This window comes from Amaranthus tricolor, chromosome 2 (genome assembly GCF_026212465.1).
Source record: "Amaranthus tricolor cultivar Red isolate AtriRed21 chromosome 2, ASM2621246v1, whole genome shotgun sequence".
NCBI lineage: Eukaryota > Viridiplantae > Streptophyta > Magnoliopsida > Caryophyllales > Amaranthaceae > Amaranthus > Amaranthus tricolor.
The window spans coordinates 7,369,763-7,386,459 of NC_080048.1; the positions used below are offsets into that span (position 1 = coordinate 7,369,763).

The window sequence follows — 16,697 nt, forward strand, 5'->3', positions numbered from 1 at the left end:
TTGTTTATTTATTTATTTATTTTCCTAGATTCATCTTCTTGCGAGGTCCAACTAAGAACTTACCTTCGTATGCTCACACATTTTAATAATATAATAATTTTGATTCGAACCTATTCATTTAGAAATCGTGATTGTATTTTTAATATAAATATATGTTAATATTTAAATTCGTATATAAAAGAAGTTTATTAAAACTACTTCTAAATTAATTTAACATAATTATAAAATACCCAAAAGTCATTAAAATATTAATTAATGACGTCAGAAAATCTCGAGATGTTACAAGTCCGGATTGTAATATTCTAGACTTGGGTTTCTTTAGGAGCATGCAATCACTTATGCATAAAAAGATGCCCAAAAACATTATAGAATTAATCACAGCAGTTGAGGATGCATTCGAAGAGTTACATCCAAAGACCTTAACTAATGTGTGAATCTCATTACAACACCATTTAAATGAGATTTTAAAAGTTAAGGGTCTAATGACTACATACACCCCACTTTGGAAAGAATGTTGAAGAAGACAATGGCAGGTTAAGGATTCAAGTGAGAATCCCAACACAATTGATTAGAGAAGCTGTAGCTTTTCTTAACCCAAACAGGGATCAGCAACAAACACAAGCATTAACAGAAAATGAGAATGCTGCACAAACAACATAAATCATTCAAGAAGCTTATGATCAGGCAGTTGAAGAAACTCAAGGATGACAAACATCAAAGCCCCTAAGTTTATTTTGTTTAAATCATCATTAAAATTGTAGCTTTAAAAACTTAGGAGCAACAAATTGTTAATCACAACCCATGTTAATGATTAGCAAGTCACTTCATTATTTTATATAATTTTAGAAAAAAAGCCCCCTGATTCATCATAGAGGTTATGAAACCTCTCAGATTACAATTTATCATCAACAAATAAAGTAACTGAACATGCTAAAAAATCAAGTGACGGGTAATGGTTTACCAAATACTACTCAACCAAGTAATCAAAATAAATTTTTCAGAATTTAGAGGTTCAACAATTTGACATCATAGCGGCTTGTACACATAAAATTAGCAACAAACATCAACCCTAAAACCAACAACATAATACCAACAGTAGAACCAAAAAAACCCCAAATCAGAAGAACACAATATCAACAACAACACATAAAAAACAAACGAAAAAACAAACATCAAATATAAATACAAGATCATCATAATCCAGCATCAAACAACAATAGATAAAACCAGCTCCAATTTTTTCAAATTTAATTAACAAAAAAATAAATAAAACGAAAAATCAGAACAACCTTACAATCATTAAGCACGTTTTTTGGGGTTCAATTTTGCCCTAGACGCAATAACATCTTCAGGAGTGTCAGGGACAACCAAATTGATGTCATCTTCTTCAATTACCTTTTCAACAATATGAGAAGTTGGTGGAGATTCATTATACACAGAAGTTGCATCATCTTCAAGTACCTTTTGATATGCCTCAAGATCTTTTTTTGACTACCTCAAAATTTCATTGGAGTAGGAATGGGAACGACCATTGAGGGAACAAGAACACAACTCACCATAATCGCATAGGCTGTCATAAAGATATGAAGGAATTGTGGAGTCACTCTTAGACTCGTTGTTTTCCATTGAAAATACTTAAAGATTCAACAGGAAGTTAATGGAGGATTCAAGAACAGGGGGAAAGAACAGGGGGCTTAAATTTCGAACCTTTGCCAAAACAAACAAAACAAACCACAAAATGATGAGAATAAACCGATCTACATTTTAATGCAGTTAAAATGCACTAAAAATGAAGAAGAAACAAGGGGAAAAGCCATGAAAATGGCGTTCATGAAGAGAGGGAATGGACCGTTTAAGAGGAAGAAGGAAGAAATGACCATTCATGAAGGCAGTAGGCGTCATAATGAAAAATGCAAAGACCAAAAATGAGTAATAAATGTATCCGGATGATTCCGGGTACATTAAGATAAAAGAGGGTATTTTAAGGGGTAAAATTGGGATAAAAACTTTCCAAAAATAGAAAGTATTCTAAAGTGGAAGAACTTTTGAAACTACCCATTATAGTAATGTGGAAGATCAAAAAAGAACGGAGGGAGTAACCTTTAGCATGTCTGCAGATAAAGAGTTTAACTTGATGATTATTCTACAAAGGTTTAACCTTTTGCTCTTAACTGCAACTAAAGAGCTTACAAATTATGATTACCTAGAATAACATGATACTCCATCTTATTAAATTAAAATGATACATGTCATGTTTTGATTAGGTGCTCTAATTTTATTTAAAAACTAAAAAACACAAAAGAGGAAATTAAAACTCTCACCTATAAACTTTATCTTGGATCTCCCTCCAACTTCTCCTTCTTATTAACTCCACCATTATCACTATACAACATCTTCATTACCACTTCTAATTAGGGATGGTCATGGGTCCAGGACCCTGTAGGACCCGCCCCTTTTATAAGGGTTTGGGTCTTAATTTTTGAGAACCGTCGGATCCGGGTCTGGGTCTGGATCCAAAAAATTTTTGACGGGTCCGGGTCCGGGTCCTAAGGTGAAGACCCGGACCCGGACCCTAAACTTTTAAATTTTAAATTTTATATTTTTGAATTCTGAATTTCTGATATTATGAATGAATGCAAAGATTTTTTTGTGTTATTTTTATGAATGTGGTTTATATTTAAGTCGAAATGTTGCGATGAATGCACAATTGGATCTTGAGGAAGTTGAAGAAGATTGATCAAAATTTATTGTAATTTTTAATGTTATGGAATATAAACTATGTTTCTCATATAGTCTTTTATATTTGATTTTTAATTATGTATTTAGACAAGTGTTTTTACATTTTAGTAATTATTTTGTATTTGAATTTCATGGACTCGAATAAGTATTTGTAATACGATAATAAGTTGCTTACAAAAATATAAAAAAACTCGAAAAAGGTTCAATTTTGACAAATCAAAGAGACTTTGTATAAGACCCATTAAGGACCCTAGACCCTGTCAGACCCGTAGGGTCCGGGTCTGAAAATTTTGGACCCTTAGGGTCCGGATCCGGGTCTGGATCCAAAAAAAATATGGTCCGGGTCCGGGTCTAGCCAGACTCGCCCCATGACCATCCCTACTTCTAATCAAGGGTGTTCAAAACCGGATATTGGGTCGACCCGGATCCCAAAATTCGGATATTCGATTTTTTGGATACCTAAAAACGTGATCCGGGTCGGATTCGGATACCCGATTTTATTAAAATACACTAGTGGAAAAAACATTGTTTGCTGCGGTTTTTTTGCCCTTATTTGCTGCGGTTTAGACCCCCAACAATAGTGATAGCAGCAAATGTCCTACTTTAAATACTGCGGTTCAAAACCGCAGCAAATAAGGGCATTATTTGTTGCGGTCAGGGGCAAAAATCGCAGCAAATATGGTGGGTTATTTGCTGCGGTCAGTGCAAAAACCGCAGCAAATATGGTGGGTTATTTGCTGCGGTTAGGGGCAAAAAGGCAGCAAATACTTCAATTTTTTTTTTCTTTTTTCCGTTTTATCCTTATAATAATCCAATAATAATACAATGTAACAACAGTGATTAATCGAACGATAATCACAGATAATCAACAATAATCTCTTTGTAATAATAAACTCTTGCTCGTATATATAATATAATATTATGTACGTACACATATATATATATATATATATATATATATATATATATATATATATATAATATACATTAAAGTATAAAAAATAATCTATACTAATTACAATTTATCAAGGACAAATATTAGCAAGATACGCGGCAATCTTGTCTTTTAATTCGCGCATCTATTCACTTCTCAAAGGGCGCGTTTCCCTCGGAATGTCGTTTAAAACCTATATATAATATATAAATAAAAGATTAATATAGAAACATTAGATTTTACCAATAATATATTTAATTAAGAACGTAACAAATACTTACGGCATCTATATTTTCGACTCCAAAGTCCTTCACGGATTTTATAATATCGTCCATATACTTTAGCGCGTAGTAGTCGCAGTCAACGGAAGAAGAAGGTTGTTGAAAGCACTAAGAGAAAATAGATGTTAGCGTCAAAAACGGTTAAAAACGCATAAAATCGCAACTTAACACGTAAAATCTAGAATATGACTATGATTTTCAATTCTAACAACTTCTACTCAATAATATATACCAAATAGTGTTGTGTGCCAAGTTTTGTCCAAAACAAACCAAGTTCGAGCTACTTTACGCGCGAAATTGACAAAAACGCTTAAAAACCCTTAAAATTGCAACTTAACACCTAATTTCTAGGATATGACTATTATTTTCAATTCTAACCATTTCAACACAATAATATATGCCAAATAGTGTTGTGTGCCAAGTTTCGTGCATAACAAACAAGGTTTGACCTACTTTACGAGTGAAATTGACAAAAACGCTTAAAAACCCTTAAAATCGCAACTTAACACCTAATTTCTAGCATATGACTATTATTTTCAATTCTAACCATTTCAAAACAATAATATATGCCAAATAGTGTTGTGTGTCAAGTTTCGTGCATAACAAACAAGGTTTGACCTACTTTACGCGCGAAATTGACAAAAACGCTTAAAAACCCTTAAAATCGCAACTTAACACCTAATTTCTAGCATATGACTATTATTTTCAATTCTAACCATTTCAAAACAATAATATATGCCAAATAGTGTTGTGTTCCAAGTTTTGTGCATAACAAACCATGTTTGACCTACTTTATGCGCGAAATTGACACAGCAGCAAACTAGTGACCAGACCACCTTGCACGACACGTGGAGACCAAACCTATGCATCCAAGACCTAGGCTAAAGTGGAAATGGAATCTTGGTACTTGGATCTAGCTATCAAGGTCCTAAAACCATTCTAACAATCCCCGTGGACTCCTAGAAGCTGAGCTGAAGGAGGGCTGCTCGACAGTTTGCTAGATTAGAATTGTTTAAGTGTTTGTGGTTGTTTCGTGTTCTTTTCATGATCATTTGTAGTTTATGTCTGTGTCATTAATCAAAGCTTACGCACAACATTAATCCTTGCATAACCAAGGCCTTAATCAGCCCCGGTTTCGCATCAAAACCAAGTTTGAGCTACGTTACGCGCGAAATTGACAAAAACTCTTAAAAACCCTTAAAATCGCAACTTAATTTCTAATTTCTAGCATATGACTATTATTTCAATTCTAACCATTTCAACACAATAATATATGCCAAATAGTGTTGTGTGCCAAGTTTCGTGCATAACAAACAAGGTTTGACCTACTTTACGCGCGAAATTGACAAAAACGCTTAAAAACCCTTAAAATCGCAACTTAACACCTAATTTCTAGCATATGACTATTATTTTCAATTCTAACCATCTCAACACAATAATATATGCCAAATAGTGTTGTGTGCCAAGTTTCTTGCATAACAAACCAAATTTGACCTACTTTAAGCGCGAAATTGACAAAAACGCTTAAAAACCCTTAAAATCGCAACTTAACTTCTAATTTCTAGCATATGACTATTATTTTCAATTCTAACCATTTCAACACAATAATATATGCCAAATAGTATTGTGTGCCAAGTTTCGTGCATAACAAACCAAGTTTGACCTACTTTACGCGCGAAATTGACAAAAACGCTTAAAAACGCATAAAATCGAATTTGTGTACCTTTATTGCTGTCCATTTTGGAAATGTGGCTCTGGATGTAGATCCCATTTGTCCACGCACTCTATTCATTGCGCTGAAACGCATGGGAAAAGTAATACTATTTATATATATATATAACACTTAATTAAATCAAATTGGTAAAATAATTAATATTACGTACGCATTCAACAACGCTTTGAATCTTGTGTTGCGAGGTGGGCTTTGAGGTTTTTGTAATGAGTCGAAGACGTGCACAGTGTTCGTTAAAGGACATATGATCAAAAGTATCCAATGCAAACTACAAACACAAATTTAAAATCAACAAATTAGAGATTAGGTGACTTTAAAAATCAAAAGATAAGTTCAATTTCAAAAATAAAACTTACTCTTCCACATATGGAGCCAGAATGAATGTGTGTTTAGATGCAAGGGAATTAGTCAAAGCAGTCTCAATGTATGATCTGACTTCATCTGGATCATTTCTACATTTACTACCCGAAATCGACTCCGGGCAAAACCATCCAATTTTTATTGGAGGTTCGCAAGAATTTAGCTCCTCGTAAGCCGCACTAAACTCACAAATAAGAAAATTTTGTTAGTAATTCGGTTATTAAAACAATTAAACAACAATGCCTAACTTGTAAGATGATGAACATCACCTCATGTAGACATGGAAAAGAGTTACATTCAGCATCTCTCCTCTCAAAAATTGCCCGATGTCACTAGGACCAATAATTACAAACGGGCTCTCTAAAAAGCAGTATTGCTCCTTCAGCAGGTTCAAAATGATTGGGTCCTCCTCACTTATGCGAGATGCACAATAATGCAGCCATTTGCAATCTTGAGAGAGATCTTTTAGCTCCTCATCAGTCAAAATTGGAGTGCTTGGCATCGACTTTGACCCAGTCGACACTTTTGCGGAGGAACCGACCTCTCTCCAAGATCCCTTTGGACTCTTTTGCTATTTCAATTTATATAATTAAATTAGTGTGAGCATGCAATTAAAAAAATAAAAATAAATAAGGTACAAATGATTCTTACCATGTTAGTGAATCGGACCCAAGCATATGGCCATGTGACGAAACTACCTAGGGCGTCTGATAGTTTCTCAAGGCTCCATGCTGGCATTGTAATTGGGAGTGAGAAATCTTCAAACCCCTTTACAATAGCCTCCACGGCCACACTAATGTGGCCACTTGTAACAGATATTGAATGCACTGTTTGACCCTCTTTATTTGGCTGGGCCACACCATATGTAACCTCAGTTAAGTCGCTATCACTAGCAACACCTAACTGAGGCAGCAAAATAGAACAAGGAGTCGCCTCCTGAAAATTGTGTCGTTTAGTATTATAAGCATCATAATAAAATATTAAATTAATAAGTGCTTATATATTTAAAAACTATGTACCTGTAGCACTGGCTCCGGAGTTGGCTCCGGATATTGAGCAACGAAGTTTATGTTCTCCAGTGTGGTGTTTTCCCCTTCAGGGGTATTATTAATGAGCTGGGGTGCTACGGGGGTAATGGGCTCGGGTGTTGGCTCGACCAAAGCGTTAGTATCCCCATGTTGACTTTCCTGATCCTCGACAATCAGGTTTGCCAAGTCCACAATGGGTACTCCCATCTTCTGCAACACGGCGGCCAGCTTGGCGAGAACGTCCTTCGTAATCTCCGCTCGGAGGGTTGCTGCTTCTTCCCGCAGCGCCGTTCGGGATTGAGTAGCAACACACTCTTTGCCGAATGCCTTCTGTAACCCCACGCGGACGCCTACTTTTCCGACTACCTGCCCACTGTGGTCTTTCCCTAAGACCATATGCAATGCGTCAACATTGCCTCTTGGGGTGAACTCCCCCGTAGCTTCTTTTTCCTTCCAGTCCATCTGTTCAAATAAAAAGTGACATATATAGCAATTAGTATAAGTACATCAAAGCCAAAGAATACAAAACAATGAAGAATGTACTTAATAATTTCAAAACTCACCACAGCATCAGCAACCTTCTTCGTTCCTGGATCATTAATGGTAAATTTACCACTTGCATCTCGGGAATGAAGCCCGCAATACCAATCACGCACCCGATCTCCAGCAAGAGTATTCACGGATGCGGAGGTAGTCGTAGATGAGGGCGTGGATGAACTTTGATTGGGGTATAAACCCGCATCCACCCACTCTTTTCGGACCTCATCGTACGTTTTCTGGCCCAAGCGATGGTAAAACTTCCTTTTGCTTGCAGAATCAGAAGCGTTACCACGCTTTTCCTAATTAATCAATAGAAATCGAATGTCATGTATTAGTTTAATGACTGAATCAAAAGAAGTAAATTCAAATTGGTAAACTATAATATAATATGAAATACTTACAACTTCTATGGGAGTTGTTCTTTTGGCAACAAAGGCCTCCCAATCCCTTTTCGATATGTGACCCCATATTTCGTAGGGCATCTTCGAAGGTGCTTGCTCTCCACCTTCGTTTCCCGTTTTGACCTTTTTGGTCGTACGGGCACGGCTCTTCGTAATCCAGCCAGTTACTAGCTTGGATTTGAAATGTCTGAATCTTTCAGCAACAGCTGAAAGAAACACATTCTTCTTGTCCTCATCGCTCTCGATGTGGAAAAGATTCTACAAAAAAAATTTATATTTATTACTATCAATCAAATTAATTTTAAAATGAAAATAAATGAGTAAAAATAGTAAAGTTGCTTACCACAGTATCATGCCATAGAGAGTTCTTCAAACCCTCTAGAACCTCGTTCCATGCGTGCAATATGGAAAGCTTGCGGATACATAGACCCACTTATTTTTAACATATTGCCTACGCCATTTTCCGCAGGGTTGACCCAATGCATTGTATTCCAAATGCATGGGTTCTGTGACTTTGAGGTTTTTTGTAGGACCTCGCCCTTTTCTTTTCTTACTGATAGTGGGAGCATCTATTGGTGAGGCGTCTTCAGTTTCAAAATCATTGTCAATCGGTGGAGCGTCTTCAACCATACGCTCGTATCTCACAATTTGGTCTTCTTCGCTGTCGTAACTACGATGCTCATTATCCGAGGTCTCAATCTCGGGGACAATTTCGTCTCTGAATAGATGCATTGTATATCAGTACCTGAAAGAGTATGAATAGAAATATATTAGAACATAAGCTAAGTAATATTAAGAATATGACTAAAACAATTCTAATACGTTCAACACAATAATATATAACAAATAGTGTTATGTGCAATGTATTCCTCAACAACACTTTTCTCTTTGTAAACTCCCTCCTCACCATGCCAAACCCAAACATGATATTGAGGCCTAAACCCACGTCGAAGTATGTGCTCCCTAAGGATATCAACGCTATCTACCTTTGATACATTGCCGCAACTGACACATGGGCAATAAAAACCAACTCCCCCCGTCCTAACTTGATGTTCAACCGCAATACTACAAAATTCTAATACGCCATCAATAAATTCCGACGATTCAATGCTTCCATACATCCAAGAACAATCGTTTGTCATCCTAATTAGTGTGATTAATTGATTCAAAACAAAATTAATACACAACTTTTAAACATATATACTTATTTATAACAAACATATTTACTAAATATGCAAATAATTAATTAACAAACCACAAACCACAATATAAATAATAAACAACAAACCACATTCCTAAAAATATATACTTTGAATAATTAAACATTGTATAACCTTAGAAATATAACATTCAAAATATAAATAATAAAATTAAATCATTTAAGGTTGTTGTTTTAATTGCATGTTTTTCCTAAAACCTTTTAGTTATGAAGAGAAACACGACACAATGAAAATAGAAAATTAGTGATAACTAGTATATATAGAAGCTTGTGTAATGTACAAGTTTTTGTTATAGCCCCCCCCCCCCCCCCCACACATATATATATATGTACAAGTTCTGCATAAGAGCCTCCTCATTCTGCAGAAGAAATAATTTTCTTAAAAATACATTTTGAATAAATAATTTTTCCCGAAGAATCCTTGATATGTTGGATCTCAACAGTTTGAATCTACTAAAATAAATTCATAAAACCTTTGAGTTTTAAAATGATTTTCTGGTATCCATTCGCAACCTTTTGAAACTTTGAGGAATTGTAAAGTTAGTGAGATATACATTTTCTACTTCGGTTTTGTAATGTATGCAGATTTGGTAAAGCCTTTTGTTGGTGCTTTTGTAATTGGTTCTTTTTCTTTTGAGTTCGGAATAATATTTTGTGAACTAGGCTCTCGAACAATTTTTGAATATATGGAAGTGAGGGAAAATCAATTAGTTGAGTAGAAATAAACAAGAGGTGGGTTTATTTTCAGTAATTATATCGAATAGGTGAGTCTATTTAAAAATAAACAATAATTGATATATTTTTAGCGGATCCAACAAAAGGTTGGTTTATTTTTAACAATTTTTCCTTAGATTTTATTATAATGAGTCATATAGTTATTGATCAGTCACAAATTAGATGGTAGGAGTATCAGTATAGCTTCGCACAATACTTATCAAATGTGAGATGTATTATACACTAATATTTTTCATCGTATAATTTATTTTGTCCTCAAAAATAATAAAATTGATATCTAAAATTCATAGTAAAATTTTACTTTTAAAATGACATACTCATTTTACTTATTAAAATAATAATTTTAACGAATACGTTTTTATATTCGTGGACGAAATTTCTTTAGTAGGGGAGAATGAAACAGTTATAAAAACATCTTTGTTAAAAATTATTATTTTAATATGGGTTTGTCATTTTAAAAGTAAAATTTTATTACGAATTTTAGATATCAGTTTTATTATTTTTGGGGACAAAGTAAATTATACGATGAAAAATATGGATGTATAATACACCTCATAATTGATTAATACTCCTGCCATCTAATTTGTGACTTATCAATTACTATATGACTCATTATAATGAGTTATATCCTTAAAAAATCAGTATGAGATTAACCATCACCCATCTCCCTCATTATCTTCTTCCTTCTTAAAGAAATTTGTGGATTTTACTAACCCCAAAAATTTGAAATTTTAGTTTATCTTTTCATCCTTAGCTCATAAACCCCAATGATTTAGATAGTATGTGTTTATGTTAGGCTTTTATGGGATTAATTAAATTAGCATCAAGAGGAAACTAGTTTTGAAGTTCATCAAGCCATTGAAGGATTTACTAGCTAAAGTGGATCTTGATTTTGGTTTTTTGAAATTTTGTGTGGAATTAATATTGCTCAAAGGTACACAAACTAATCTATTTAAGGATAAATTGAATGTTTTAAAGTAGGTTTAAGTTCTTAAGTATAAACAATTGTTGTTGAATTTTTGGGTAAATTAAGTAGTTTAGTGTTTGTGGTTTCAATTTGGATCTTTGAGTCAAAGTTAAGCATCAACTTGAATTTAAGTTGAGTATATGGGTTCAATTAGTAATTGGATTCTCGTTGGTGTTGATTAGCATTGGTTATTTGGGTTTGTTTGATTTATAATATAAAATTTGGTATTTTGAGATATTGAAATTTCAGTTCAGAATCTGAACTTTCAATTTTGCCATTTTCGAGGCAGTTCTGATTGTTTTCGATTTCTGGTTACTAATAAGAATTGTAGAGCTCCGAGTCACAGTCCCATAGCCACTTGAATCGCCTCTATATGAGTTCGTATGATAGAGTTATGCTTGTTTTAGTAACGATGTGTCATGACATGGTACTAATATGGGATTTATAAAGTGGTATTAGAACCTATGAAATAAATTAGGTATTCTTTTATTCAAATGTTTAAGGTTATTTAATGGGTATTTGAGATCAAATTAGGGTTATTATTCTTTCTTTAATAGGGTTTTGTTGATTGATATTATTAAGTTATGGGTTCTTACATGTTGATGAATTAGTTGGTATCTTAAGAATTGATTGTTGATTTCAAAGAAAATCAAGTGAATTATTGTTTTATTTTATATTAAAATATTAGACATTAAAAAATGTCCGTTTTTGAAAATTAGCAATAGATATTTGTATCCAGATTATTGTGAAATCTATAGCTTGATAATAGGTAATGGTTACTCGGATCGGTCTCGAACTCCCCATCCCATTTCATTCTTGCAAGAGTCGTATTTTCGGTGATGATGATTACCCGTGTTCTCAGGATTTAAATCAAGCATACTTCCTGACGGTCCATTGTATTTTCACGTTTTTAAGTGTCGTTATATTATTGTTTTATATGAGTTTTGATTAAATGCGTTTGGTATATAAAATTTTGTTTGTTTTGCAATGAAATCATATGTTTCATTTGTCGTATTGTTCGCTTTTGACTTATAAAGTAATAGTCGTATTTTGATTTTGCTATTAACTTACAATGTTATAGTCGTGTTTTGATTCGTTATGAACTAAACGTTCTTAGCCATATTTATGTTGATACCAAACGGTCTTTTAAAAGAGTTTGAATTTGGATAAAATAATGTTTATAAGTAGTTACCAATTGAGCAAGGAATTTAATTGGAGATGTTTGTTATTAACTTATATTTATAAATGTAATAGTTTATTGGATTACTCAACAACTTAATTGTTGACAATCTTTGATGGGACCTATCTCTTACGGGGATAGATCCATTTTCAGGTTAGCTCCGCAATGAAGACGATACCTACATGTATTATGTGTTACGTGTGAGGCAAAGACTTCTTTTTGATATACATTTTGTAAATTAGATAAATTAAATTTTAATAATTTCATAATATTTTGTAAATAATATTTACTTAATTACATAAAAAGTTTTAAATTACTCTGATATTGGTTGTTCTGGCTATCGAGCCACAGGTTGGATTCAGCCCAAACTTCTAATAAGTCTTTCACTATGCTTTGTAGACAGTATTATTATATTGTTTATGCTGGTTTGAACTCTCTTAATTATAAGAGTTGTCAAATTGGTAAGGTTGTTTTGGGTCATAATAATTTCAACCTACTACAACATTAATAATTTTTAAATTTTGTACAACTAAAAAATTTTAGGAACACTTTATTGATTGTAAGTTATTTTTGAATTTTTTTTTTTAAGTTAGAGATTACCATAATATTATTGCAAATATCTTACTAAACCGCTCGAATTCCACCTCATAACCATTTCTACCCTCGATTATCTTGTCTTTATTATAAATAAAAAAACCAACAAAAAGTTAAATTTCAATTAAGCGAAAAAGACAAAATCAATTATACAAATCTAGTCAAATTTTTGTATCTTCACAATTATCAACTTTTTGGATAATATTTTTTTTTTTAAATGGATAATAATTTAAAACTTTTACTACCTACAATAATATGATTTTAGTACTAAACCACAACAAATTTCCCAATTTTCACACAGAGAAAAGAGTACTTAAGCCAATACCAAAATAACTAATGTTAAATTTGAAAATAAAAATTTTATTTTAAATTATTGATTTCAATTATGAAATTATAAATGAAGTATTTGAGAATAATAAGGTTTGAAAAGTTATTTTTAAATTAAAGTTTGAAAATTTTTAATTTGCCAAATAAGAAATTTAAACTAATTCCAAATTTCCAGATAAAATCGTCATTTCTAAACATAGCATACGAGAATTCACAAAACATACAATCTCAAATACCTTTGAAAACCCTCAATTTCATCCCAAACAAACATAAATAGAAAATAGAAAATATAAACACCAAAAACCCAAAAAAGAATTTAAATAAAAACCATACCTGTTTCCAGAAAAGCTTCCATTTTTGGTTGTGATTTTCCTCTTCTTATATTCCCATTTCTAAATGATGGTAATACAAAATGGATGTTTTTGAACAAATTTGGTAAGAAATTTAGAAGTGTTGTTTAGATCATATCGAGGGAGTAAGACAAATCTGTAGTTTGAAGGGTTTAAAAAGAAAGAGTAAGGCTTTTTATGTAAGAGGGGTGATGACCGTTGGAATTTTAACCAATATTTGAATTATGAACGTTTTAAAATTATTTTGAAATGTCTAAAATGTTTTCGAATTTTTAATCAAATTGAAAAGTTTTAAACAATAAAGGTTATTTTAACCACAAAATGATAAAATTTATAATATTAAAATAAAAAATAAGAAAAAGATATGATAAAATAAAATCTCATGAAACCTCCTATTTTAAAAGACACAATTTACCTATTATATTGTAAAATTAAACGTTAGGTGATAAAAAAAATATTTGCTATATATTTGCCTAAATATAAACGGTCATTATTTAATTTTAATTTTCATACATTAAATTAAATTAACAAATTTATCATCCGATAAATTGTCATAAAATTTATATGGTGCAAATCAAAATTACACGTCATAAAAATGCTCTAATGAAAACATTACATAGACCTCAATAAGGCTGTCATTTGGAATTTTCTAATATTTTTTTGGTTTAACTTGTAATATTTCAATTCTTTTAATTAATCATAAACACAAATTCTTACTTGAGATCGTCTTTATAAGAGACGCGTCTCAAATGGGCAGGTCCATTATTACTTAGAAAAACAACTATTAGAAAAGCGTACGCCATGTAATCCTATTTAGAGTTGGTTTTATAACCTATTGAAGTTGGTATATAACCTGTTAGAGTTGGTATTATAACCTATTAAAGTTGGTATCTCCAAATAGGTTATAATACCAACTTTAATAGGTTATAACACCAACTCCAAATACCAATTTTAATAGGTTATAATACCAACTTTAATAAGTTATAATACCAATTTTAATAGGTTATAATACCAATTCCAAATAGGCTAAACTGCGCGCGTCATTTTTAGAATATATTTTTTAATTATTGGGCCGGGGCCTGGAGAGTCGTCCCTTATAAAGAGGCGTTGAATCATAAATAGTAATGAAACTTAAATAATAATAAGGGAAATTTCATGTGATAATCGTTAATTTTTTACTACATGTAGTTTATATTTTTTAATGTACGTGTGACCTTGAGCTTTCAACTATTCCACGTGATAGACAAAAGAAAATGTTTTTGTTAACTTCACTCAATTTTACCTAGTGTAATGGGATTTTTTTTAATAACAAACGTCGTGTTCACTGTAATTGACCACATATTTTAAAATCTAGCCGAAATGAGTATTTAATTTAACCAAAAACTTAACATGTTCTCTACAATATAGAAAAGCTGGAGGCTAAACGTCATCACACGAACTAAAAAAAGTGGAGAAACCAAAAACTCAGAATCACCACATGAATTCCTAAAATTTTTCTATTGTGAAATATTTCTATTACTGCCTAACTAGATAGATTTCCCTATAAAACGCGGATGCTATAAATGTTTACTGATATGATCATATTAATATTATTTTATAATATTAATTCATTTACAACATGAACTTAATCATTAAATCTTTGTATTAATAATATAATTATCAAAATGAATAAATAATTTATAATTATATTAAAACATATATTTGAAAAATAGACAAAAAATTACCATCAATCAATAAAATTTATCAAATTGATTATCTTTAATCTTATTGATGAAATCATAAAACCCAAATAAGTCAAGAAATGTTCGTAAATAGTTTTTATAAAATTGTAATTACTATAATTTTGACATGCAATAGCATATTATGTTTATTATAAAAAAAAAATTCTTTTTAATTTCTATGAACAAATCATTGAAAGAAGTATAGGTTTACATAAGGAAATATAATATATCATTAGATCACATACATATTTATAATTAATCAACAGACATTACATGTTTTAATGAGTTAATTGTTCCCTTAAATATCAAGTTAAATATCAAATGTTTCTATGTCAGCAATGCAAAAAAGGCGGGAAAATTTTTAATGAGAGTGTGACACGTGTCACAAGTCGTTTCTTCATCAGTATATTTTATTGATTATTGATTATGGATTGATGATTATTGATTACTGATTATTGATACCACTCACTAAATAGTATTGTATTAAAATGAATTTTATGATCATAAAAACAAAATTTTATATAGAAATTGAGCTAATTAAAGTAATATAGTGTAGAAACCCGTGCAATGCATGGTTTTTTTAGCATCGGCCTATATATACATATGATATTAAAAAAGTCAAAGGTATTATACAATAAAAACACTCAACTTGACAGTTATATGTATAAATTAACTCTGTAATTTTAGAAATTGATGACAATATATTATGCAGTATATTCTATTTTCTAATTTACTCAGTAGAATTATGAATAAATGTAAGTCAAAGATATTTTAATGGTAGAGATATTGTCAATATCAAATGCCATGTTATTTTTCTAGATAAAAGATTAATTTTGTATAGTAAATACAAATAATATATATTGAGAAGTTGTTTATTTTTTATAGCTAATTTACACTCCCTTCAATCCTTTTTGTTTATCCACTTTAAGTTTTTTCACTTTACGAGAGAGAAATTTAAATTTAATTTTTAAAGTATATTCAAGACAAAATATATTCATGTGGGATCTTATTTGATTTGTCTTGATGCAAAGAATTATAATATATAAATTTTACAATTTTTTATTATGCGTACTATGAGTTATTGAGGCTCAAAAACTGTGTTGAAATATGTAAAAAAGTAAAGTGGACAAATAAAAAGGAACGAAGGAAGTAACTTTTTTCCTGTTAAATTTTTTTCTATTAAAATATTTTTCTTAATAGATATTTGAGAGCTTATATTTATATTTTTTTTCCTTATTTTGTTAAATAAAATTTTACTATTTTATTTCAATCAATATATTAATATAAAAATCGAATAAAAATTCACTTTACCTTATTTACTCTAAATAAATATAGTAATAAATATATCAATTTGATTATTTCATGAAGCAAACCTTTGTGAGTGGGACACGTGAAATTTTCCAATCATTTTAGTAATTGTATGATTGCTTGTAAAATTCTTTTCTCTTAAAATATTTTTCTTAATAGATATTGGGGAGCTGATATTTATCTTTTTCCATATTTTGTTAAATAAAATTTAACTATTTTATTTCAATCAATATATCAATATAGAAATTGAATAAAATTCACTTTACCTAATTTACTCTAAA

General features: G+C 31.2%; 1 protein-coding gene across 1 annotated transcript; it reads right to left on the reverse strand.

Moving 5' to 3' along the window:
• Positions 1-3,764: 3,764 nt before the first annotated feature.
• LOC130803956 (uncharacterized) lies at positions 3,765-13,511 on the reverse strand. The gene is made up of 12 exons (XM_057668203.1): positions 13,371-13,511; positions 8,359-8,760; positions 8,016-8,273; positions 7,638-7,913; positions 7,066-7,536; positions 6,698-6,982; positions 6,316-6,617; positions 6,043-6,225; positions 5,838-5,954; positions 5,678-5,750; positions 3,955-4,062; positions 3,765-3,866 (listed from the first exon to the last, which is right to left on the reverse strand). The coding sequence occupies exons 3-12, from the start codon at positions 8,094-8,096 to the stop codon at positions 3,819-3,821; spliced, it is 1,944 nt and encodes a 647-aa protein (XP_057524186.1). The 5' UTR covers positions 8,097-8,273; positions 8,359-8,760; positions 13,371-13,511; the 3' UTR covers positions 3,765-3,818.
• Between the last annotated feature and the right edge of the window lie 3,186 nt (positions 13,512-16,697).